Source organism: Heterocephalus glaber, unplaced genomic scaffold (genome assembly GCF_053883595.1).
Source record: "Heterocephalus glaber isolate CG9 unplaced genomic scaffold, H.glaber_assembly_v1.0 deba00000331, whole genome shotgun sequence".
Classification (NCBI taxonomy): Eukaryota; Metazoa; Chordata; class Mammalia; order Rodentia; family Bathyergidae; genus Heterocephalus; species Heterocephalus glaber.
The window spans coordinates 1,216,268-1,242,377 of record NW_028258142.1 but is presented as its reverse complement, the minus strand read 5'-3'; the positions used below and the strand labels follow the sequence as shown (position 1 = coordinate 1,242,377).

At 37.1% G+C, this 26,110-nt stretch overlaps 1 protein-coding gene across 8 annotated transcripts in view; it reads left to right on the top strand.

Moving 5' to 3' along the window:
* The window catches only part of Atp9b (ATPase phospholipid transporting 9B), a 305,926-nt gene that overhangs the window by 109,974 nt on the left and 169,842 nt on the right, over positions 1–26,110 (top strand). For all 8 annotated transcript variants that reach the window (XM_087188815.1, XM_087188837.1, XM_087188832.1 and 5 more), the window contains exon 10: positions 19,911–19,986. In XM_087188815.1, the coding sequence (XP_087044941.1) occupies positions 19,911–19,986 (76 nt within the window). The remainder of the gene's footprint in view (positions 1–19,910; positions 19,987–26,110) is intronic.

The following is a 26,110-nucleotide window of genomic DNA, read 5'->3' as shown; positions in this document are numbered from 1 at the left end:
TAGGAATCATAACTTTTCTGTTAGTAAAAATCTTCCTAAAGCAAGCAAAGAAAAAACTTCAAGGCCGAGGAATGCTGGAACAACGCAACAGACCTCATTTAAATACTTAACAGTTGTGGATAGGAAAGAACACAATAAATCTGTGATTAAAATATCAAAAATAGAAAATGTTAATGAGTGCTAAGTGCTAAGGAAATTATAGAACATGAATATCTGAGAAATGAAGACTGTGTGACAGAATACATGAGGCATGACATGGGGGGAAGATGGAACCATATACAGTAAGTATTGTAATGGAAAGGAAATAAGATGAAAGATGAGAAAAGGATCAGAATTTCAAAGACCAGCAAAAAACGATCATTAGTCTTAAAACAATTTTGAAATATTATAGTTTGAGTAAACAATATCATATATAAGAATATTTTAATCTACATGATTTATAGGGCCCTGAGAATACATCGAGATATGTAGCTATTCAGTATTTTAAATGTAAAAATGAAAAAATCTTTTGGTCTTCCAACCAGCTAGCCCACCTCATTTTTTTTTTTTTTTTTTTTTTTGGTACCGGGGATCGAACTTGGGTCCTTGCACTTGTGAGGCAGGCGCTGGAACCACTGAGCTAAATCCCCGGCCCAGGGCACCTCACTTCTACTGGGAGGAAATAAGGTTGACTCCAAACTCTCAGCCTACAAAGCAAGGTGAGAACAGAGGAGAATGTTCAAGAGCCTCAGGGAAGACATTACAAGCCAAAGATTCTCCTCCATTCAGTTTTTCTTTCCAGTATCAGGGCTATGAAGAGCCAGATTTAAACATGTAGAATTCAAGGGATAACTCACTTATGAGCCTTTCAGCTTTACTCAGTCAATAGATAAAATAGAGACTTTGGGGGAGATTTTATGGTGAATACTGAGGGTCCTGATATATCTAAGAATAAAGCAAAAGTAGAAATAGGAGAGAATATGTGAATTTTAGGTGTTCCCCAAAGCAATAATGAGCTAAAAAGTACGACGAGGAGGAGAGAAGAAAATAGAAGACGCTCACGAGTTAGTAAAGGGCAGAGTAAGAGACTTTGTTTATAGCTGATGAGCTCAACAGAAGGATAAGTAATGATGGAAGGACCGAGTTGAGCCACTGGTCGAAAGGTGATGACTAAAAGTATAAACCTTACTAAAAATTACCAAAATGATTTTTTGAACATTAAATAAAGAGTTGATCAGTTCATACAGTTTATTTCTACCCAATTGGAAAGAAAGTCAAAAATAAAAGATTAGACAATGATACTAAGTACAAATGAAGAGGAAGCAGGACTTGCAAAATGGAATACAGGTAGCATTAGAATGAGGCAAATACAGATAGTGTAAGAATTGTAGAGTCTCGAATAGACTTTAAAATCTATTTTGAGTTCCAAGTTGATCAGGTAGACAGGTAAGGAAAGGAGTAGAAGTTAGGTCTAAGTAGCCTAATTAATAAATCATATTCCTTTGTTACTGTTTTTTTTTAAATTTTATTTTATTGGTACATTTTAGGTATACAATATAATGATATTCATCATTGGAAATTTGCACCTTTACATAATCTCTCCTGGTTCTTATTTTTCCCCATTCCCCTGGCCTTCCTTCAACCCCTCCATCCCTCCTTATTTACAAAGACTTTGTTTCCATTTTTTCTTTTTCTCATATTAATTCCATTCCCTTCTTTCCTTTCCCCTACCCCTCCCACTTCCCCTTCCCCTTTGCCCCTTTTCTTCCCATTTCACATTACCTATTGTACCTTTTAGTCCTTATTTACACTTTCAGTTTCTCACACTAGAGAAACTATTTGGTATTTACACATGTATGTCCTATTTATTTCATTTAAGAGTATTGCCTCAATGTGCATCCATTTAGCTATAAATGTCTCTAATTTCTCATTTTTTATGGCTGAGTTGTACTCCATTTTATTAAAAAACCACATTTTCTTTATCTAGTCTCTAGCTGATGGGCATTTGGGCTGCTTCCAAGTTTTAGCTATTACAGATTGTGCTGCTATGAAAATGGGTGCACATATATCACTGTGGTATGATTCTTTTTAATGCTTTGGGGAAGATACCCAGCAGGGGAATAGCTGGGACTTCTAGTCCTAGTTCTTTGAAGTATCTCCATACTGATTTCCACAGTGGTTGTACCAGTCTACACTCCCACCAGCAGTGGAGCAGTGTTCCCCTTTCCCCACAGCCCCACCAGCATTTGTTATTGGTTGATTTCTTGATAGCAGCCATTCTTTCAGGAGTGAGGTGGAATCTCAGTGTTGTTTTCATTTGTATCTCTCGAATGACCAGTGATGTTGAACATTTTTTCATATGTTTATTTGCTGTTTCTAGCTCTTTGTCTGAGAAATGTCTGTTCATTTCAGATGCCCATTTTTGGATTGGGTCTTTAAATTTTTTAAAGTTCTTTATAGATTCCAGATAGTAGAGTTTTGTCTGAGGAACAGCAGGTGAAGATATTTTCCCACGTTGTGGGTTGTCTCTTTACACTGCTGGTGGTTTCCCTTACTGTGCAGAAGCTTTTTAATAAGAAGAGATCCCACTTGTTGATTGTTTGTGCTAGTTCACGGGCAACTGAGGTTTTGTTCATAAAATCTTTTCCTACACCAATGCCATCAAGAGTTCTACCTATCGTCTGTTCCAGCCGGTTCAGTGTTTCTATTTCAATATTTAGATCTTTAATCCATTTCGATTTTAGTTTAGTGCATGGTGAGAGATAGAAGTCTGGTTTTAATCTTTGGCAAGTTGAAACTCAATTTTTCCAGCACCATTTATTAAAGAGGCTATCTTTCCTCCAGTGAGGGTGTTTGGCTCCTTTGTCGAAGATGAAGCAGCTGAGTGTGTCTGGTGTTGTTTCTGCATCTTCTAATCTGTTCCACTGGTCCTCAGGTCTTTTTCTTTGCCAGTACCATGCTGTTTTTATCACAGTAGCTTTGTAGTATAGTTTCAAGTTGGTGCTTGTGATACCCCCTGCCATGTCTCTGTTGCCTAGAATTGCTTTTGTTATTCTGTGTCTCTTCTTGTTCCAAATGAATTTTTGGATTGTTTTCTCGAGGACTGTGAAATATGCTGCTGGGATCTCAATTGGAATTGCATTGAATCTATATAGCAGTTTTGGAAGTATGGCCATTTTCACTATGTTGATTCTTCCTACCAAGGAGCAGGGAATATCTTTCCATTTTCTGATATCACCTTCAGTCTCTCTTTTCAGAGTGCCATAGTTTTCAGAGAAGAGGTCTTTGATTTCTTTTGATAGATTGATTCCTAGGTATTTCAGTTTTTTGAATGCTAATGTGAAAGGAATTGTTTGCTCTATTTCTGCCTCAGTGAGTCTGTTGTTCTTGTAGAGGAAAGCTATTTATTTTTGTTTGTTGATCTGGTATCCAGCTACTTGACTGAATTTGGTTATTAAGTCTAGAAGACTTTTGGTGGAGTTCTTGGGATCTTCTATATAGAGTATCATGTCATCTGCAAATAATGATAATTTGACTTCTTCATTACCTATCTTTATTCCTTTTATTTCTTTCTCTTGTCTAAATGCTGTGGCTAATGTTTCCAAAGCTATATTGAACAGGAGTGGTGATAGTGGACATCCTTGTCTTGTTCCAGATTTTAGTGTGAAGGATTTCAGTTTTTGACCATTTAGTATGATATTGGCTGTTGGTTTTCCTTAGATGGCTTTTATCAGATTGAGGTAGAGACCCTCTATTTCAATTTTTTTATTCCAATTTTTTGTAGGGTTTTTATCATAAATGCATGTTGGATTTTGTCAAATGCTTTTTCTGCATCTATTGAGATAATCATATGGTTTTTGTCCTTGGCTCTATTGTTATAGTGTATTACATTGATTGATTTGTGTATGTTGAACCATCCCTGCATCCCTGGAATGAATTCCACTTGATCAGGGTGTATGATCTTCTTGATAATCTTCTGCATTCTATTTGTCAGTATCTTCTTGATGATCTTCTGCATTCTATTTGTCAGTATCTTATTAAGGATTTTTGCATCTATGTTCATTAGTGAGATTGGCCTATAGTTCTCTTTTTCGGTTGGGTCTTTCTCTGCCTTGGGGATCAATTTGATGTGTGCTTCCAGGAATGAATTTGGGAGTATTGCTTCCTTTTCAATTTCATTGAAGAGTTTAAACAGTAGTGGCAGTAGTTCCTCTCTGAATGTCTTGTAGAATTTAGCAGTGAAGCCATCAGGACCTGGGCTTTTCTTAGTTGGTAAGTTTTTAATTATGTTTTCAATTTCATTGATTGCCATTGGGTCATTAAAATTTTTAGGTCTTCTTCGTTCAACTTTGGTAATTCATACTTATCTCGGAATCTGTCCATATCTTCTGTGTTTTCCATCTTATTGGCATATAGGTTCTTGAGTAGGTATTGATGATCCTCTGGATTTCTACTGGGTCCGTTGTAATTTCATCCCTTTCATTCCTAATTGCATGGATTTGGGCCTTTTCTTTCCTTTTTCTGATAAGGTTGGCTAAGGGTTTGTCAATCTTGTTTATTCTTTTGAAGAACCAACTCTTGACTTCATTGACTTTTTTTGTATTGTTCTCTTACTCTCCATTGCTTTGATTTCTGCTCTGATCTTTATAATTTCCTCCCTTGTATCAGCTTTGGGTTTGTCCTGCTCTTCTTTTTCTAAAAGCTTCAGGTTCAGCCTCAGGTTGTTTAATTGGGCACGCTCTGTTTTCCTAATGTGATTATTCAGTGCTATGAATTTCCCTTGTAAGACTGCTTCATTGTGTCCCATAGAGCCCAATATATTGTATTGTCATTGTCATTTAATTGTAGGAACTGTCTGATTTCTTCTTTAATTTCCTCTGTGACCCATTGCTTATTCAAAAGTGTGTTATTCAGTTTCCATGTGCTTATGACATTCTTGCTGTTTCTTTTGCTATTGATGCCCAATTTCATCATAGTATGGTCTGATAATATACAGGGGTTAACATCAATTCCTTTGTACTTAAACATATTCTATGAGTGAGTATGTGGTCTGTTTTGGAGAATGACCTATATGCAGCTGAAAAGAATGTGTATTCTGATTTTGTGGGTGGAACACTCTGTAAACATCTATTAAATTCATTTGTTCAAGAGTTTGGGTTCTAGTATTTCATTGCTTATTTTTTGTCTATTTGTGACAGTGGGATATTGAGGTCCCCCACTACTATTGTATTAGTGCTTATTTGATTTTTTGTGTCTATTAGTATTTGTTTTATATAGTTGGGTGCACTAGTGCTTGATGTATATATGTTTATGATTGTCATCTCTTCCTCTTGGATTGTTCCCTTTACAAGGATGTAGTGTCCTTCTTTGTCTCTCTTATTCAGTGTTCGTTTGAAATCCACTTGATCTGCAAAGAAGATAACTACTCCTGCTTTTTTTTAGTTCCTGTCGCATGGGGTATTGTTTTCACCCTTTAACTTTCAGTCTATGAGTTTGTTTTTGAAGTAAGTGTGTTTCTTGTAGGCAGCATATTGTCGAATCTTGCTTCTTGACCCATTCTGGCAGTCTATTTCTTTTGATTTTTGAATTTTGACCATTAACATTGATGGTTATAACTGAGACATATTCACTTATCATTGTCATGACTTTTTCTTTTTGTTGGATTCTCCCCCTTTACAGTTATCTTCTTGTCGTGCCTGATGGATTCATTCTGCTGGACTTCCTGGGGTTGTGATCCTCGTTGTCTTTTCCTAGGATATCATCTAAAATTTTTTGGAGTGTTGGTTTGGTATTCATGAAGTTCCTAAGGTGCTCTTTGTCATGAAAGTATCTTGTTTCTCCATCAATTTTGAAAGACAGTTTTGCAGGGTACATCAATCTGGGTTGGAGGCTGTTTTCCTTTAAGGCTTGGAATATGTCACTCCAGGCTCTTCTTGCCTTGAGGGTTTGCTTAGAGAAGTCTGCTGTGATTCTGATGGGCTTTCTTTTGTATGTGATTTGTTTCTTTTCTCTAACTGCTTGTAGAACTTTCTTTTGTTGGATTTCTAGAATCTTAACAACTATATGCCTATGTGTAGATTTTTTTTTTGATCGAGGCTAGTTGGAGTCCTATATGCTTCACTTATCTGTATGTCAAGTTCTTTTCCCCTACTTGGGAAGTTTTCTACCATCACTTCTGTGAACAGTTTTTATATGTCATCTGCACTCTCTCCTGTTTCTTCATTGACTCCAGTCAGTCTTATGGTATTCTTTGCATTGTCTAGAAGCTCCTGGCTTGATTTCTTATGGTTCCTTACAATTTTGAAGCGATTTTTCTTTTCCTGTTCACTAATTGCAATCCTATCTTCTTTATCTGAAATTCTGACCTCACATTGGCTCATTCTTCTGTGTAGACTTTCAATGGAATTTTTAATCTCCTGGAAACCTGTTTGCATCTGTTTTATGGATTCCGTTTGTTTCCTATGTTGGGATTCCATCATGTTCCTCAGCTCCTCTCTAGGAGCACAGTTTCTCCTGTTATCTGAGAAATTATTTCTAATTTCATTTTTTCCACATTGTCTTTTGTTGCAGTTCAGGGAGTCCAGGTGGTTGAGTATCCGAGTGTTCCATTTTGTTTCCCTTTGGGCTTGCTGTGGCTGATCTGGAAGTCTGGTTTTGAGACTTGTTTACGTGTCTTAGCATTTCTTCGGGGGCGGTGCGGTGCTATTGGCACCTGCCTGGCTCACCTCTTCTGCGCTGGGAGCGGTCGTCTGGCACCCCCGGAAGCCCCTACTTCTGTGTTGGGAGTGGTGGTATGGTGGCCCCAAAGCCCCTTTCTCTGTGCTCGTAGTGGTGGAACAGCGACTCAGAACCTCCTTCCTGTGGGCTGGGAGTGGTGGCACAGCGGCCTGGAAGCCCCTTCCTCTGCGCTTGGAGCCCCTTTTTTACTGTTTTTTAACTTTGATCCCCAGTAATTTATTTTCCACCATATATAGAGTGTTATAAAAGCTTAATCATACTTTTTTTCCAAAAAAGAACACTAGGTCCGCAATGTAAAAATAATACAAATTGCATTCTCTGATCATATGCAATAAAACTGTAGATAGTAACAAAAAACAATGAATTAAATGTTCCTTTCACCTCCAAGTGTTTCCTGGGATTCCCATCCAACCCTAAATAAACCATATACATTAAAATCTTCATCCCAGGGTGTGTGTTTGAGAAAAATCCGCCTAAGACAGTTGGTCTTCAAAGTAGTTCATGGAGGGAAGACAGGGAATGGGGAAAAAATAAGAACCAAGATACATCATGTACAGGTACAAGTACCCAATGATAAATGCAAACATATTGCATACCTAAAATGTTCCAGTAAAAGAATGTAAGCAAAAATCAAAACAAACAAAAAAAGTAGTTCATGGATATAGGCTCTCAGGTAAGGCTTTGGGCATGGATCACTTTTTGCTCTGGAGCCTGTAAGTGGGTGGTAGTACTCTGTGCAGACTGAGCTTTGTAATTCCCATGCCTCTGACTGTGGGACTTGAATGGGTTCCTAGTGGAAGAAGGTTCACTGCCTGAGAACAGCTCTAGTTCTGGAAAAACTGGAATATTTTAATGAGGGTAGTGAAGGCGGTGGACTACTGCTATTGGCAACACAAATAGAAAAAAATCAACAAATAAAAATAAGACTTCCTTATTAACTCAGAGAGGTGTGTATGCAACCGGAAGGCATGCAGAAGTAGGAGGCAAATTTTTTACACTTAGGGCTGGATCGTGGTAGGGCATCATTGATGTTCTGAGACCTGTAATGTAGATATCTCAGTAGATACACTTTACAACTTCAACTTTTGCTTTATTCTGTCCCCTTTGGGTCTTCAGAAACTGTCTTTTCCATGTTGCTTGGATAGAACAGACATAACTGAAGTCAGATCTCAGCAAGGTTTGTGTTGTGGAAGGAAAGGGATTACTTATGAAAGAGCTAAACACAGAAAGTCCCAGCAGGATCTGGAAAGATGTGTTTCTAAACGAAGAAGAGTTGAAGATGAGGATATAAAGGAGTTTACCCATAGGAGAACATTTTTCTATGGCTTGATACTTACCTTCTTTATATAAACACCTGATCTTTGGAAACAGTGATGATGTCCTAGTCAGTTCAGGTAGCTATAACACAATAGCATAGATTGGATAACTTACAAATAGCAAATTTATTTCTCACATTCTGGATGCTGGACTGTCCATGTTCAAAACAGTTTTGGAAGCTGGTGAGGGCTTCTTTTCTGACTCAAGGGTGGCAACTTCAATGCTGTGTTCTCATGTGGTAGAAATGCACCAAAGCTCTCTGGGGTTTCTTTTGTGAGGGCTATAGTCCTCTTCATTAGGGGTCTGCCCCTGTGATTTAATTTGCTATCACCGTGGTGATTAGGTTTCCACATAGGAATTTGGGAGGATCACAAACATTCAGAACACAGCATATTGTATATAGTAAATGAGCTAAGATTGCTATTACTGTTGTGATTGAATATTTAGGAATAAGTAAAAATGCTCAGAGAACTTTGTATTTATAATGAATTTGTTTTGTAAAATCAGAAGTTTGATTATGTTTCCCAAAGGGACTTGAAAGATAGTTCCTTTCTTAAAGTAATGAGAATAGATTAGCAAGTGTGGCACCAGCACTGCCTCCTGGGGCAGGAGTAATTTTAGGAAGCCAGCTCCCCAGTGTGAATGGCCTGATAGAACTCTGTTGTCACTTCACTGTCACAGGCAGTGTGGCCATAATTTCAAAGATAGGAAAGATTAGGCTAGCATTTGGTGTCCCGGCCATGTAGGACTTGTGGTGACAGCTGTTTGGCCTTACTGAACCTGTAGGGCTTACAACTCTAGCAAAGTGGCTGTCCAAGTAGTTACTGGATAGTCAGTTTATTCACATTGATAGTGGGACTTAAATACCATTATCTGTTAGGGTGGGAACTTCAGAGGCCAGGTAATAAATGGATGTTTTTAAAAATATATTATATGTGAAGTGATACAATACTGATTCAGGGTAAAGTGGTAAATTAAGAATACATATAGTCATTCACATAGCAACAACTACAAACGAAACAGATAAAAGTAACAAGCCTGTGAAATTGGATACTCAAATGAAGTCTCTACCCACCAAAAAAAGATTAGTAAAAGAAATTAAAGATCAGGTACCACAAATGGAAAACAAGATGGTTGACTCAATAATTAAACATAAATGGATTAAACTGTAAACTAAAGGGCAGAGATATTCAGATTGAATAAGAATGTAATACAGTTGGCTCTCTCTATCTGTGGGTTCCACTTCCTTGCATTCAACCAAACAAGAATAAAAAATTGCTTGTATATTAAGCATGTACAGAGTTTATTTTCTTTATTCCTCAATCAATATAGTATAACAACTATTTACATAGTATTTACATTGTATTAGGTATTGTCAGTGATCAAGAAATGATTTCAAGTATATGGGAGAATGTGCATAGATTATTTACAAATATTCTGCCATTTTTACTTGAGACTTTTGCAGATTTTTCTGTCTATAGAAGGTTCTGGAACCAATCCCCTATGGATAGTGAGGCATGACTGTACTCCCAAATTAATAGAATAAACAAAATAGATCTAAAGTATCAGATTCCATCTTCCTAATGAATAGATTATATGGTTGTACTTTACTAAAATTGTAGAATATTCAAACAATTTTGGTAGTGTTTTACCACATTGTCAGATATTATTAAAATATAATAATTGCATTATACTCATTTTTCAGGGTCTCATGGAACATCACCAAGTATTCTGGAAAAACAATCCTGGTGCTCTAGGAAGATTGTATGTAAAACATCATGATACCAAAGAAAGAGACAGACAGATCCAGGATTACGCAGAGTGTAATTTATTGGGGGATCTATGTATAGAAGCATATGTCTTGGGTAACAACAAGACAGGTAGATCCCAGCAATTGGGTCAGAAGGAGGAGTATTATATAATGTTGAGGACAAAAGTAGCTTCATTTAAGCAGGAATGTACATACTTGGTTTATCTTGAGCCATTATCAAAGATATCAGATATACCTAGCTCTCAGGGTGCCAGAATCCAGTTGTAGAGCTCCACATACCACCATTCAGTAGTTTAAGTCTGTTTATAGTATGCTGGGAAACTATTCAGGAAAAACTGACCAGGGTTACTCAGGAGCAGTCATGGCAGTTATAACCCTGGGGTGACTGTAGTAGGTCAGGTTAGCTCCCAACACTGAGTGCAAGTCAGGTGTATTTTTTTTAAAAACTGAAATCATATACATTCATTATAGCAGCATGCACCTATAAATAAATAAACATAACTAAAATAGCCCCACATATGTGGAAATTAGACTTTTAAGAATTCATTTTCAAATGTAAGTGGTTTAAGTACCCAGTTAAAAGGCAGTGATTGTCAGATTGTATAAAAAGCAAGATTCAAATATATAGAGCGTACAAGAAAATACATAAAATCACTCACAGGTTAAAAGTAAAAAGATTAAAAAGAATACCACAGGCTATCACTTATTGAAACTAGAATGCTTATAGTAATAACACACAAAGTTGATTTCAAAGCATAATGAGAAAAAGATTAGTTTATTGTGAGGGCATATGACTGTAAGCATTTATGCACCTAATAACATGAAGCAAAAGTCATTAGAACTACAAAGAGAAATGGACAAATCCATAGTGATACAGTAAGTCCTTGAGTTGTGAACTTTCACAGATACAAATAGACTTCATATTATTAGCATTTGTAGATAAAAACAAATCGCAAAAGTAGCTCACGTGTGTCTGCTGGACATCACAGTTGTGCTGCTGTGTGCTTATGATGCAGTGTACAAGTAGTACAGTGCTCAGTCAGAACCCGGCATGCCTGGAAGCAAGAGGAAAGGCAGTGATGACGTGGAGGGGATTGCTAGGAAGCACAAAGCGGTATACATTATGTATTTGTGTCAAAGGAAGAAAAGACTCATTTTGTCAAACTATAAATAAATCTGACTTATGAACATTCTCCCAGAACGGAACTCATTTGTAAGTTGGGGACTTACTGTAGTTGGAAATTTCAATATCTACTTCTCAATAATTGGTTGAACAAGTAGAAAATTAGTAAAGGCATAATAGACTGAAATACTCTCCATTGATGTTAATCCAGTTGATGGTTACAGAACATGCCACCTGTCTGCAATAGAATATGAAATCTACTTACATACATACAGAAAAATTACCAAGCTCAATCACACAAATCTTTGTATATTGCATAAAAATACTGAACTCACAAAATATGTTCTCTAACCATGATGAAATTAAATAGGAAATCATGAACAGAAATATTTGTGGGAAATTGCCAAACTTTGGGCACTAAATAATAAATTTTGAAATATCCTATGAATTAAAGAAGCAATTAAAAGAGAGACTTAAGTGCAAGGACCCGAGTTCGATCTCCCATACCAAAAAAAAAAAAGAGAGACTTGAAGGGCTAGTACTGGAAGAAAACATGGATAACTTTATCAGTAACCTTGAAACAATACCACTACTTTTTCATTTAATTTTGAAAAAATTGATACATTTGAATTAATAAGAGTAATTTTCAGGACAAAAATAACATAAGCAATATCAGTCAGATGAAGAGCTTTGAGATAATATATGCAACTTACAATAAGACCAGTCTACCTTATTTAAATAACCTGAAAAATTGGTCCAAAAAGGGAAAGAAATATGGACACGTGCTAAAACATGGGTGGAACTTGAAGACTTTATGCCAAGCGAAATAAGACAGTCGTAAGAGGTCAAATACTTTATGATTCTATTTATATGAGGTCTGTAGAGTAATCGGCTTCATAGACTCAAAAAGTAGAATGGTGGTTGCGAGGGGTGGGGAGGATGATGAGTCAGTATTTAGTGGGGACAGATTCAGTTTTGTAAGATGAGGTCATGTTGGCCATGGGCTGTGGTGATGGTTGTACAACAGTTTGAATATATTCAGTGCCACTAAACTGTACAGTTAAAAATGATTAAGATGATAAATTTTATATATATTACCAGTACTTAAAGAAAAATTAAACTTGTCTAATCTCCCTTCAAAAAAAAAAAGAAATGGATGTGTTAGATTAGAGATCTGATAGAAAAGTGGGCACAGAATATGAACTATTTACCAAAAATAAATGCAAATTTTCCTAAATATTTGAAAAGATGCCCTATCTTATCCACAGTAGCAGAAACATGTTAATTCTATTCAGTCATAGACTCTCTCTCTCATGAGGCTGCTGAACCTAATGTGTAATACCCTCTGAAATTGCTGTGCTCGTGCACACTGGTGTAGGCTTCATGGATAAATAGCCCATTCCCACAGAGTACACGAGGTCCACAGAGTCCAGTAACACTGAGGTAGGTATTGATGCCTGCCTTGACTTAATGATCAGCTTCCTATTCAGAGTCTCTGACCTCCAAGTTTTCCTCCTCCCTCCCTTTTTCAAACCTCCCTGAAGCTATAGTCTTTACTTTCCTGTAAAGATTTTACAGAAATTTTATCTCTAAATCCTGTTTTTAAGATGTTTGTTTTGCCTGGAAGGATTGTGAGTTTCATTACTCTCTTCAAGCCTAATTCCATCTTGGCCATCAAGTAGTTTTCCTGAAATCTAAAGTCAGAATTTACCTCTTCTTTCAGATTCCCACAGCAAATTGCATCTGTGACTAATACAACATCTAAGCATATTTGCCTTATATCATGTCTGTTTCCACCTGCATTGTTAGTTTTTCAAGGGCAAGGAATGTCTTTTGCAAAGTGTCACTGTGGGCAGCCTTGGCTCTGTCATGCGCACACTTCCATTCCCACATCCTGACAGCAAATTCAGAATTGTTGGAAGAGAATAATGGTCACAGCCTATCTTTTTATAGTCAGTCTTGAAGGTCATGACAGTGATGTCATTTCCTTGAAACTTTTCATATTGAGCAAAAGCTTGGGAAACCTTTGTCACCTTTACTTAGGAGTCTTGGTAGAGAAGTTAATAGGGGTAGTCCTGCTTTATATTCAAGTCAGCCCTCATGTCCTGGAGGATTAATCCCCAAACCTCTTCCTAGGATACTAAAATCCATGAATGATCAAGCCCCTTATATAAAATGGCATAGTATTTGCATAGAACCTATACACATCCGCCTATATACTTTAAATTATCTCTGGATTACATAAAGCACCAAATTAATGTAAATGGTATGTAAAGGTCATTATGCTGTATTGTTTAGGGAATGAGGACAGGAAAATAAAGTCTGTACACATTCAGTACAGATGGAGCCATTACAGGTCTCACTGATCTGTGAACTGGAATAGAGATGAACCTATGCTCACTCAAGTGCTGGAAAGGCTGCTGTGAAGTAGCAGGAGGCTACGACAAGGTACAAATACAGGGCACTTATTCATATGGACTCAGTTTAATGTTCAAAGCACAGCAAATTCAAGTTTTTCATTATGGAGCTTTCTGGGATTTTTCTTCCCTAAAGATTTTCGATGGCTGTTTGTCTGAATCTGCATATGTAGAACCCGTGGGTGTAAAGGGATGACTTTCTAATGTATCATGATATGCATTTCACAAGTGGTTGTAAGATTGCTTCTGTTTTAGTCAACTTTCAATCTACTTGTACTTAAAAAGGACTAATCACTCACTAATGCTGACCTTTTTGGCCTTTTGTTAGTGCTACAAATGATGTGCATTCTATGTTTCCTCCTTAAAGCTGTCTTATGTAATAGAAGAGGGTACTCATGAATTTCTACAGTTTTGATACACAGCCACAACCTGCTGCTGTAGTTTCTTTTTTTTGGTACTGGGGATCACACTCAGTACCTTGTGCTTGCCTATGCTAGGTGCTATGCTGCTGAGCTAAATCCCTGGCCCCCTGATGCATTTTCTTAAATAGATCACAGGAAGTTTTCAGATGTTGACAGCACATAATTTCCTTGATGCTGTGGTTTGAATGTGTCCTCCAAAGTTCATGTGCTGGACACGAAATCCTTAGTGCCAGTACATTGAGAGGCCGGACCTTTAAGGGATGATTGGGTCTTAAAGATTTCCCTGATCAGTGGAAGAAAACTGCTATTGTGGAGTGGTTTAGGAGTGGGTACCTGACAAAAGGAGGAGTTTGGCCCCCTTCCCCTCTTCCCTTTGCATATCCTCTTGCTACAAGAGCCTTTTGCCATGTGATGATGCAATAATGAGGCCCTCTTCAGATTTAGTCCCTTGATCTTGGACCTCCCAGCCTCCAGAACTATGGACCAAATTACCTAATTTGGTGTCCTAGTATACCAGGAGGAAATCGACTAAATCACTTGGTCACAACCTTCTTTTCTGGATTTGAATTATGGCTTCACCACTTATTAAATGGCTGACCCTGGCTGAATGCCAACTCCTTTACAGTCTTAGCGTTTAGGATTCTTAGGAAGGCTAATCAGAAAATATGCGAGTACCTCAGAAATATTTGTACTTTCCTCTTCTCCTGCATGAGAGCCAATCTTGAGGAGTCTGTCAGGTGGCACACAAAAGGTAAAAATGCTTAGCTGGAAGAGAGAGTGGATGGGAGCAGGCCTAGTGCTTGATAAGTAGGTCTGGGACAGGGCCCTTCCCTCAGGCTGGTGCCCTTATCTCTACTCTGATGCAGTGCATATCAGCAATGTGAGAGTATTGAAGTTAACTGCAGCAGACACATAGGAGGTAGGTAAACTGCCCTTTCACCATCTTTTCTAACAAAATAAAACCCCTAGTTTTTCTTATAGTGTTACCTTTGTATGTATACTTTATTGTTTTCGTATCATTTACAGAGGGTTAATAATCATCCAAAGATACGTATCTAAATAATATCTTAAGAGCCACTTGAACCAGTGTTTTAGATTGAAGCAAATACCTCATAAGAAGGTTGTGGGGCACTTTGGAATGATAGATAATAACCTGAGTTTCGTTTCAGAGGGATGTGGGAAGCAATTACAGTTGTCCTATTGGTGATTTATGTCTCTGAGGTATTTCCATAAAGGTAGGAATCATTTCATGTCAGAACAGAGACAGGTGGGAATCCTTCCATGTCAGAACACAGATGAAAGTGCTGCAAGTGATGTACATTGATGAAACAATGGTGAACTGTGGGAGGATATGCTCCAACTGAGAGAGAAACTTATTTTAGAGGTTTAAGTTAATTTAAGACACATTTACCTTGTGTGTGTTATTGCAAGTTCCTATAGGATGTAATTCAAATAAATGATCTTTCATTGCCCTGTTTAACATTTCTAATGGCTTATTTTTTCTCATCTTATTCAAGATGAAAAATCTTTATTTTGGGTGCATTTTTTAAATAGAAAAAGACGTTAAATAACTAGTGTAACTGGAAAATGGAATTCAGTTTAATTGTTGAAATTCAACTGAATATTGTTAAAAAGTGACATTTGCTTACTTTCCTTTTTTATAGTATAATATAAAGAAGAAAATATACCTTTGCCGGGGCCAACTTGAGTACTTAACTATCGGAGCCAGTTAATTCTGCACAGCTCCTGTGGCAGGAGAAACATTCTACATTTTGTTGCCTGTGCAAAATTTGACACAGATATGCACATTATGAGTCATGCCTCTTTCTGCCTCTCTCCACATGGCATCAGGATAACCTCATTGTGAAGTGTTTCGAGTGGTGATTCACATAGTCTTTGCTAATGCTAATCTCACACATTGTTCAAGACCTGGGCATTGTCTTGAAAGTCTTGAGTCTAAAACTAGCCAGTCTTGAAGTTTTAGTAGTTCTCTATCCTTAGTTCTTTAACATTATCCTCCTATTTAATCTTTCTTGAGTGCATTTTCTGCTGAAATTTCTTTGCAAACCAAAGCATACTTAACATTGTTTTATCTTTTCCAATCAAAATACTCTTCTTTAAAAAGCAAATCCCTATTGTTTGTTGAATAGAGTACGCTATTGAGAGAACAGCTTGAAATTGAAACATTTTGTATGCTCTACCCCCAAGCAGATCCTTTCAAATTCTATAACCTTAAGGAGAAAGAAATTAAAAGTGAAAGTTATTTAGAGATAATTTCTTTCTCATCTCCCTAATCTTTATTCCATACTGCATGAGATTGGTAAAGAACTATCTTTTAGAATAATTTTCTTGATATTAGGAAAAGGTTTAGAGTCTATCATTGCTATTACAGAATTGAAAAAAATTCATAGATATTGTGCATTCTTCAACACATAGACAAAAAACATTCACACCATTAAATGGTTACAGAAAGTGATGAGAAGCAACTTAAATTTCTAAAACTAAATTGTATAGAACATTTATCTGTACTTCAGAAGCCTTATAAAAATTTTATGTATTTTAATATCTTTTCCTTGGTGTTGACATAGGGGAAAATATTACACTAAAAAGTGGATGTGTAAATAATTTTTAAAACTTTCTGGGTAAGGAAAGCCTTGGAAACTGTTGTAAATGAATGAAATTGCATTCATTTGGGTGGTAAATTGAAGATGGCAGCTGCTGGGATGGGAGGAAAGGTAGCTTGAAAAATGCAGTACATGGCTTGGTTAGCAGCAGGCACTGGATTTCATGGATGGTGTCATTCCTGTGGAAATTAGAGGAGTTTAAAGTTTGCTCTTTGATTATTGATTTGTTGGACAAATTTACCTGTTCAGTGCAAGAAAGGTAAATGTCAATTCTGTAGTTTTTTGGCTTACAATCCTAACCAATAAACATAGAAATTGCTGTGGTGCAGTATGAATAACTAATAATTCATTTACAAAAATGTTTCCCTTATCTTAAATGATACATGTATGAATCACCAAATGGCCTATTTATGCCAACTGTACATTGAATTTGCTGGAACTCCTAGACCAATACAAAATTGAAGGATATTCATGTTGACCATATTTGGGAAATAAGAGTAAAGATTGTAGATTTTTCTCTCTTCAGTTATATTTATCAGAGTAATGCTCTAACTAAGACTATCTATGTGAATGATTCAAAAATTGGTAGTTTCCATTCAATCACATTCAAGTAAAAAGAAAAAAATAGATTACTTCTCTCTTCTAATGTTGACTTTTTTTTTCTTGTAAGAGTCAAAGGGAAAACTTAGTTTTTCTGGATCAGTTATTTCAGGATCAGACAGTGTTTGTTTCTCCCTTGAAGAGCTACTTCAGTTATAAACAAGGGAACAAGAGGCAGTTTCCTCCCTGGCATTGTCTGTGGAAGAACCGACAACACTACTGAAGAAACAGAAGTAAAGTCCTCAAACATTCTTATGCATTTTAAAGACTAGTCATGACATATGAAGTTCTGTTCAAAGAGCTCAGTTTGATTCCAGATATACTTAGAATTTTGTAAACATGCTACCACCATTGCTATCAGATTATATAAGTAGAATAAAAATTTATAGCTTTGGCAACCTAACAAATGCACAATATTGCTGACATGTCCCTGCAGCGCACCCCCCCCCACTAACATTTATATTGGGATAATATAGGCCTCTTATTTTCCACTTAAAAATCTTATTTCCTTAGTGTGTTGTCTGTTGATTCTAGTATATAATTATCAATAGCTTTTTTGGTAAGCTATAACTATTAAGTGAAGCATATTTTACTTGAGAAACAGCGCTTGAAAGAAGTAACTCCTGATGGACCTTAAAATTAAAAGTACTTGTATGTATGGAAGCAGAAAGTGGCTGCACACTAGAGGGGATATAGGTGATAACTTGTCATTGGATGTACTTACTAGGTTGTACTTTCTAGACTGAGCTCAAGTCCCACATGCAGACACCTTTTGTATTTTCTTCTTTTGCTGTATGACACTTTTGCCCACCTTAGTATTTACTCCTAGGATGCTGCTGTGTCATTAAACCCTGACTACTTTGATAGGCTGTGCCTTCATTCTTCACAGTTATAGCTTCTAACACAGGCATGTTGTCTGTTAAGATACTACATATATGCTAAAATGGGGCAAGCTATCTGTTAAGATCTTGAATACATGTCAACATAGACATGATACCTGTTAAAATACTGAGTACATATTTGAATAAGTTGAATGAACTCCTGTATTAACAGATGATATAACCAAAGCATAGGTATAGAATTCTGTTTTCTTTGTTCTTCTAATAATTCTGTTTAAAGAAGCAGCACCTTATCTATGAAACACTTATTGGCAGTCTTCATGTTCATAATCGTGAGACACTAAGGGCAAGTCTTGGGTCAGTGTACGTGGTTCTTAGGGTACTAGAGAGAAAAAAATGTTAGAGACCCATACAGTCCGGAGACACAGATCTGAACATAGTCCCTGGAATGCAGGATGATTTCTGATACAGGCAGCTCTGGGACAAGTTATTTCTCCAAACTAACTTTGTTTGAAGTAATTTTACTTTGTAAATATTGGAAGATTACAGGAAATATTTTGGAAGCTATTAGTATTGATTTAAACAGTTCTGTGTACCACAAGTAAATTAGATTATTAGATATGTAGCATGTGTGTTCTGGTAGTTAGCAAAATGGCTAGGACTGATTATCATTTGAAGATAACTTGTTAAGTATATGGAAAGAAAAGACCTATGGCATAAACAATTCTTACATGCAGATTATTTTGGAAAATATGTTTTCAGTCTCTTCCCTTTTTCCTCACATTTGATTTCATTATCTTAAAATATATCTTGATGTCAAATTATCAAATTATAATGAAATAAAGTTGTTTTGGAAGTGGCATCATTTTAAGGGAGAATCCTAACAGTGGGGGCAACATGCAGCTTTTTACCTCATGCAGATATTGAGGTCAATCTGCTGTCATATGTATTAGCTTCCCGTTGGTAGCAGTTTTACCACTAGCATCCAAGAAACATCTGCTTCTGTTAGACCCAAGGCTGTGGAGTTTTTAATCCTTTATTCTAGTAGGGCCAAACTGAAATATGGACCATGACTTTAGGTTAAGATGAAAATTCTCAGGTTTATTTATTTTGGTGGTTTTTTTTTTGAGACAGGGTCTCACTATGTAGTTCAAACTGGACTTGAACTCAGTATGTATCCCAGGCTGACCTTGAACTCACAGCAGTCCTCCTGCCTCAGCCTCTCTTCTGAGTGTTGGGATTACAGGAGTGCACCACCACGCCTGGACAAAGTTCTCAGATTTTAAATTAAAGTTTTATCTTGGGATGTGAATATCAAAAATGTAAAGATAAAAGTAAATTCTACATATCACTGTTATGATATTGCTGTATGGCTATGTTTGGTAGCTATACAAAATTGGCAACATACAGCTTATATTTAGATTTTAAAGAAAATATCAAATTGAATACTTTTAAAGAAAAATTTAAAAGAAATGACTTCTTGCATATGTATTACAGTGGTATTCACAGAAGGATTTTTTACTGTTACGAGCAGACACTTGAAGAGTGAAGCCTTTGTCATTGACAAAAGATATGGAGAGAAAATTTTATCATGCACAAGAAATAACCGTTGGTGATTTCATTTGTGATTGTGCCTGTCCTGCTAATTTCCAGCTTTCTAGGACAGCAATTCTTACTCCAGGAATATTGTCAGACCACATAATTGACATATTTTAGCACACTGTCTTAAAATATCAGAACATCCACAGGGCTTTGAAAAAAATTTAAAGTTGTTTATATTAAAATTAAATAATAAAAGTAAGTACGATGGAGCTTTAATTTTTTAATATATGTATATTTTATTTATTTTTTGTTGTTGTTGTTTTTGGTACCTGGGATCAAACTCAGGACATTACTCTTGCTAGGCAGGTGGTGGAACCACTGAGCTAAATCTCTGGCCCAATATATGTATATTTTAAATTCGTACTTTGCACTGACTTTTTACTGCTGTTCACTTGGATCCATTTTGTGGACATATTTCTGCATCTATAATAAGAAAAAAGTCACTAAATTTCCAATTTTGTTTTTTCTTCTCCAACAGGAAGACAGTGACCCTCCTGTTCATGAAAGCCTCAGCATAGAAAACACACTGTGGGCAAGCACCGTTGTTGCATCAGGTATAAAAGAAGTTGTTCAAATGTGAATTCTCAAAAGATAGGGCTTGCCTACCTATCTCAAAATTCCCTGAAATATATAGGGACCTCCAGTTGACTAGGTGTGGGACACTCCTAAGAGTTTGGCCAGGCCTGTGCTACTGCTCATCCATGATACCTGGAGTAGCTGAAAGGAGGCAGTGGTGATGCAGCCTTCATGGAAAAGCACAGGACTGTTTTTTCTGGGTGTTGATACGTGTTTCTGCACTTCTTGGTATGGCTTAATGAGAGGTGACAAAAGAGAGCCAGTGATCATTTCGAGGGCACTTACCTGCTTCTCATTTACTTGACAGACAAGAAGAGGAGAATGATTGTGGTGACTGTGGAAGAGAAAAGTATTAGATGAGGCCTGGCAGGCCAGTTAGAAATAGATCAGGTCAGGCCTTAGTGTTGGGCTAAAAATTCTGAATTTTAGGTAAGGGAAATTAGAAGATAGTAGAGTCCGCAGTTGAAAAAGAAGCTGCTTAAATTGACAGTTTTGCAAGTAATTTTCTATGGGGTATATTGAAAATGTAAATAATTATCACCTTATCAGAAATAGGTTGGCATTGATGAGGATATTAGGAATGAATCTCAGCAGAAATGAGTTGACATTAATGTTGATACCAGGACTGAAGCTCCACAGAGGTAGTTGACAGTGATGATGTGCGCCAAATGAGATGGATAGCAGGAACGATGTGAGGTTTATTCTTGCCAAAAGGGACAACTGTGTGAAGGTCTGTTACTGAGCAAACACAACATCCTGAAGAAGAGGATCTAGGCGTCAGGGTGCCTAGCCCATGGGGAGGGAAGAAGTCAGACACAGGAGTACATTTCTGTGTGCTCATATTTGAATGAGTGCCTGCTGTATGCTAAAGTGTACAACAGACTCCTGAGAGATTACACATATTTGCCTTCTAGGATAGTATATGAAAGAGAGTTCGCTTTTATCCTAATGTTTTATTTTTTAAAGAAGGATGAGGGTAAATATGAGAAGCCTAATAGGTATCAATTCTCTGAGGTGTTTGATGTGTTTGTTGTCACACATCTTTTTAGTTATTCAAAATGTTTTTTTTTTTAAGAAGGAAGTAAGGATGGTACTTGAAGAGGCCTCAGAAGTAGGAAGGGCTGATACTGGAGACCACAGGAAGAGTCTTTGCAGTGTAGAGAGGGTGCTTTACAACCAGGGCCACACTCAAGCTTGCTTCAGATCACTGTTGCGTTTGCATTATTGACAATCATGGATTGTTTAGACCTGTTAGCATTCAGTGAGCCTTGCTCCTGGATAAAGATCTGCACCAAAAGACTTATTATTGTAGCCAGGCACAGAGCCAGGCAGAACCTGGACCAGGATTTGAGTCCAGGCTCAACTTTTTAGAAAACCACTGCCTTCAAAATTAACAATTTGTAAGAAAACATCTGCAGTATAGGACATAGAAGCTTATATTTGATCAGAAATTTAAATTTTTCTGTATTCAGCATGATATTATTTTAGACTAAGGACCATTTTATAAGATATTAGGAGGTTCTCTTTTTAAAATGAATTTTGTTTGGTGTTTTGTTCTCTGTTTCCTTTTTAAACACATATTAGAATGTTATCACTGATCCTCAGTATTATTGATTTGTAGCCTTTCTCTTTGAAGAGACAGAACTGAGCTTGTGAGACAGCCCATATAATTTCCTAAACATGGTTTTTCTAGTCTGACCTTAATATGTCTGGATGACCTTGGCACGTGTTATCTCCTAATGCATACTTTGATAACAGACACTAATTTATGCATCTTAACACATTTGTCATACCCTTTCTTACTTTCTAAGACCTTAGAGTGTTCGGTGCCAGGGTATTTGATTCTCTCAGAGAGAGAGATTGTATAAGGCATCCACTTAGAAAGGTTAACTAAACATGCCTTTAGTGTTAGTTTATGTTTGGATATCTGTAAAATACAAACTTTTCCTTTAATTTCAGATCTTTTAATGCATATTTATCTTTATTGGAAAAGATAATCATGATCATGTGAGTTATACTAACAAGGTCTATTGCCAGAGCACCATGTCCTGAGGTATTTAAGGTAGGCTTTTTTTTTTGATGCTGGGGATCAAACCCAAGGCATCATGTAAACTAGGCAAGTGTTCTACTGAGGAGCTACACCCCCATCCCCAAGATGACTCTTAAGGAAAAGTGAACTTGGGCCTTCTTCCCCTCATACAGTTGTGAACATACAGGAGTAAGGATTCAAACACAAAGGCATAGAGCAATGAGTAACCAAGGAGGACAAAGAGAACTTCCTATGCTGCCATGTCCATCATCTGCCCTGTTGATTCAGAGAACATTGTTTCTCTAAGAGACTCATCAAGTCTGATACGGAGTTGCCAAGAGTCTAGTAGAAAGACAGAGCCCTCAAGGAGGGCAGAAGAAAATCTACACAGATTGGGATTTCAAGGAGTTACTGTGATTAACAGATAAATTGAGAATATATATTTGAAAACCTTTTAGCAGTTGTACATAGTTTACTAATGTTGAAACTGGAGTATATGTTTTCTTCTGCTTGGTTTTTATTTTGTTCTTCTGGATTTATTTTTATTGTATTTTGCAAAAGTAGTAGTCATAATGGAATTTTCAAAATGAAATCTCTCCCTTTTCTACATACCATTTGATAAAATATTCCTTCCACAGTCATTAAGAATTAGGATTGAAGTGAAAATGGCCATACTTCCAAAACTGCTATATAGATTCAGTGCAGTCCCAATTGAAATTCCAGCAGCACACTTCACAGACCTTGAGAAAACATTCCAAAAATTCATTTGAAACAGGAAGAGAGACCTAGAATAGCTAAAGCAATTCTAGGCAGTAAAGACAAGGTGGGGGAGGGGTATCACAATCCCCAACTCAAAACTCTACTACAAAGCTACTGTGATAAAAACAGCATGGTACTGGCAAGGAAAAAGACCTGAGGACCAGTGGAACAGATTAGAAGATGCAGAAACAACTCCAGACACACTCAGCCACCTCATCTTCGACAAAGGAGCCAAACACCCTCACTGGAGGAAAGATAGCCTCTTTAATAAATGGTGCTGGAAAAATTGAGTTTCAACTTGCCAAAGATTAAAACTAGACTTCTATCTCTCACCATGCACTAAACTAAAATTGAAATGGATTAAAGATCTAAATGTTTTAAAAAACACTGAACCGGCTGGAACAGAGGTTAGGTAGAACTCTTGATGGCATTGGTGTAGGAAAAGATTTTATGAACGAAACCTCAGTTGCCTGTGAACTAGCACAATCAACAAGTGGGATCTCTTATTAAAAAGCTGCTGCACAGCAAAAGAAACCACCAACAGTTGGAAGAGACAACCCACAACATGAGAAAAAGTTTTCACCTGCTGTTTCTCAGACAAAGGTCTACTATCTCGAATCTATAAAGAACTTAAAAAAATCAGACCTCCCAAATTTAAAGACCCAATCCAAAAATGGGCATCTGAAATGAACAGACATTTCTCACACAAAGAAGTAAAAGCTGCAAATAAACATATGAAAAAATGTTCAACATCACTGGTCATTCAAGAGATGCCAACAAAAACAACACTGAGATTCCACCTCACCCCAGAAAGAATGGCTGCTATCAAGAAATCAATCAATAACAAATGCTGGGGGGACTGTGGGGAAAGAGGAACACTATTCCATTGCTGGTGGGAGTGTAGACTGGTGCAAGCACTGTGGAAATCAGTATGGAGAAACCTCAAAGAACTAGGACTGGAAGTCCCATTTGACCCAGCTATTCCCCAGCTGGGTATCTTCCCCAAAGAATTAAACAAACCATACCACAGTGATATATGTGCACCCATGTTCATAGCAGCACAATTCGCGATAGGTAAAACTTGGAAGCAACCCAATTGCCCATCAGCTGGAGACTGGAAAAGAAAATGTGGTTTTTTTATAAAATGGAGTACTACTCAGCCATAAAGAACAAGAAACTAGAGACATTTATAGCTAAATGGATTCACATTGAGGCGATACTCTTAAGTGAAATAAATAGGACACACGTGTAAATACTGAATAATTTCTCTAGTGTGAGAAACTGAAAGTGTAAATAAGGACTAAAAGGTATAATAGATAATGTGAAATAGGAAGAAAAGGGACAAAGGGAAGGGGAAGTGGAAAGAGTAGGGGAAAAGGTAGAAGGGAATGGAATTAATATAAGAAAATGAAAAAAAAGCCGGGGATTTAGCTTAGTGGTTCTGCCGCCTATCTCACAAGCACAAGGTTCCAAGTTCGATCCCCAGTACCCCCCCCCAAAAAAAGAAAATGAAAAAATGGAAACAAAGTCTTTGTAGATAGGGAGGGGTTGAAGGGAGGACAGGGGAATGAGGAAAAAATAAGAACCGAGATGGATTATGTAAAGGTGCACATTTCCAATGATGAATGTCATTATATTGTATACCTTAAATGCACCAATAAAATTTTTTTAAAAAGGGAAAGGACTGAAATGAAGAGAGCTCTGTCCCAGTAGGAAGTCACCTGAAGAATCAATCCCAAGAAACTGTCATTAAGCACAAAAACTGGCCTTGGCAATAGAGCATGTGGATAATGCCAAGAATATTAGAAATTGCCAGGAAGAAGGGTTGTAAACTGAGATCTTGGGCGGTACACAAAGTTAGATGCTGCTTGTGTGGGCTTGAGAGGTGGACATGAGAATTATGCCCAGAGCTTGCTATTCCCCTGTTGACATCTGTCCATGGTTTGTAGACCCTGTCCCTGGTTCAGGTCTCATGCGTTCCTCTGTGTTTCCAGCTATGTGGAGTTCACACTTGGGTATAGTTGTCATGTGTCTCTGTCTTTGGTTGTTGGTTGTGTGGTGTCCACACCTGGGTGCAGGTCTGGTTTGTGCAAATTTCTTATGGTCTATAGTTTGGACTATGTCTAGTTTAGACCTGGGGGCAGATCTTACATGCACCTCTTTGTGTCTCCAGCCTTGTGAAATCCATGCCTGGGGGCAAGTGTCATGTGTCCTTGTCTGTGCCTGTGGCTGTGTGAACATTAGACCTGGTTTATGTCCCTTTATTACTCTGTGTCCACAACCTTGGTGTACTTGACTTCCTGAGGCTGTTTGTTGTCTCCTCAGGTCACTTTGCTCTTGAAACTTAGTTTTTATGTGACAGATGGTGTTTTTACCCTTGCTCTGTGGTGCCTGTTCACTTCCCTATGAGGCACAGCCCAGCATATGAAAGCTTTGCATCAGAGAGCACTATGGATCCTGACATTTGTGAGGATTGGAGTGGAAAGCATCTGTCAGTGGTGGTCAGTACCTGCCTGGTGTCCTTGGTACTGACAACTTTTTTTATAGAATCTATCAGGTTCTGATAGTAAATACTTTGATTGACAGCTCTCTGTTTCTTATACACAGACAAAATATGTATTTACTTTTTTATTTTTTTTTAAATTTTAAGTAAGCATTTTTTGATCTAGTAGTTTAAAGCCATTAAACCTTTTTTTATGTAGGTTTTACTTTATTCACATATAATTTTTTGTGAATCATCTACAATGACTTTGAATTTGTAAGGATAGTTTGATAATAAGTAAATTCAGCGTATATATGTGGTTAAAAGATACCAACTGAAAGTGTTACAATATGGTGATCATTTAAAATCTTAAGAGTAGTCAGTCTTGCTATATTACATTATGTCATCATTCAAATTAAATATAGAAAAGAATACCTTTTCACTCTAATGGTAACCATGTCAGCATTTTTTATTAGTTTGTATTAGAAAAGCTACTTGCCTACAATAATACTATACTGTTAATTAGAAGTTGGTCAGGTTTTTGTGAAATTTTCTGAATAGTGTGTAATAAGTAGGTCATGCATACTAATAGCTGATAGAAAATCTGATAGAACTGAAGTTTGAAGTAATGCAAATGGACCTCATAAGTGATGTTTATGTTTCATCCTGAAGAGCCAGTCACAGGGCCTGATCATCTAGTTAGTAGTATGCTATGTTTGGGACATCCAGCATCTGAATCCTTTTCTGTTGATTTTTAACTAACTGTAGTCATTGGGGGGGGGAGTACTGGGGATTGAACTCGGGACCTTGCGCTTGTGAGGCAGGCGCGGGA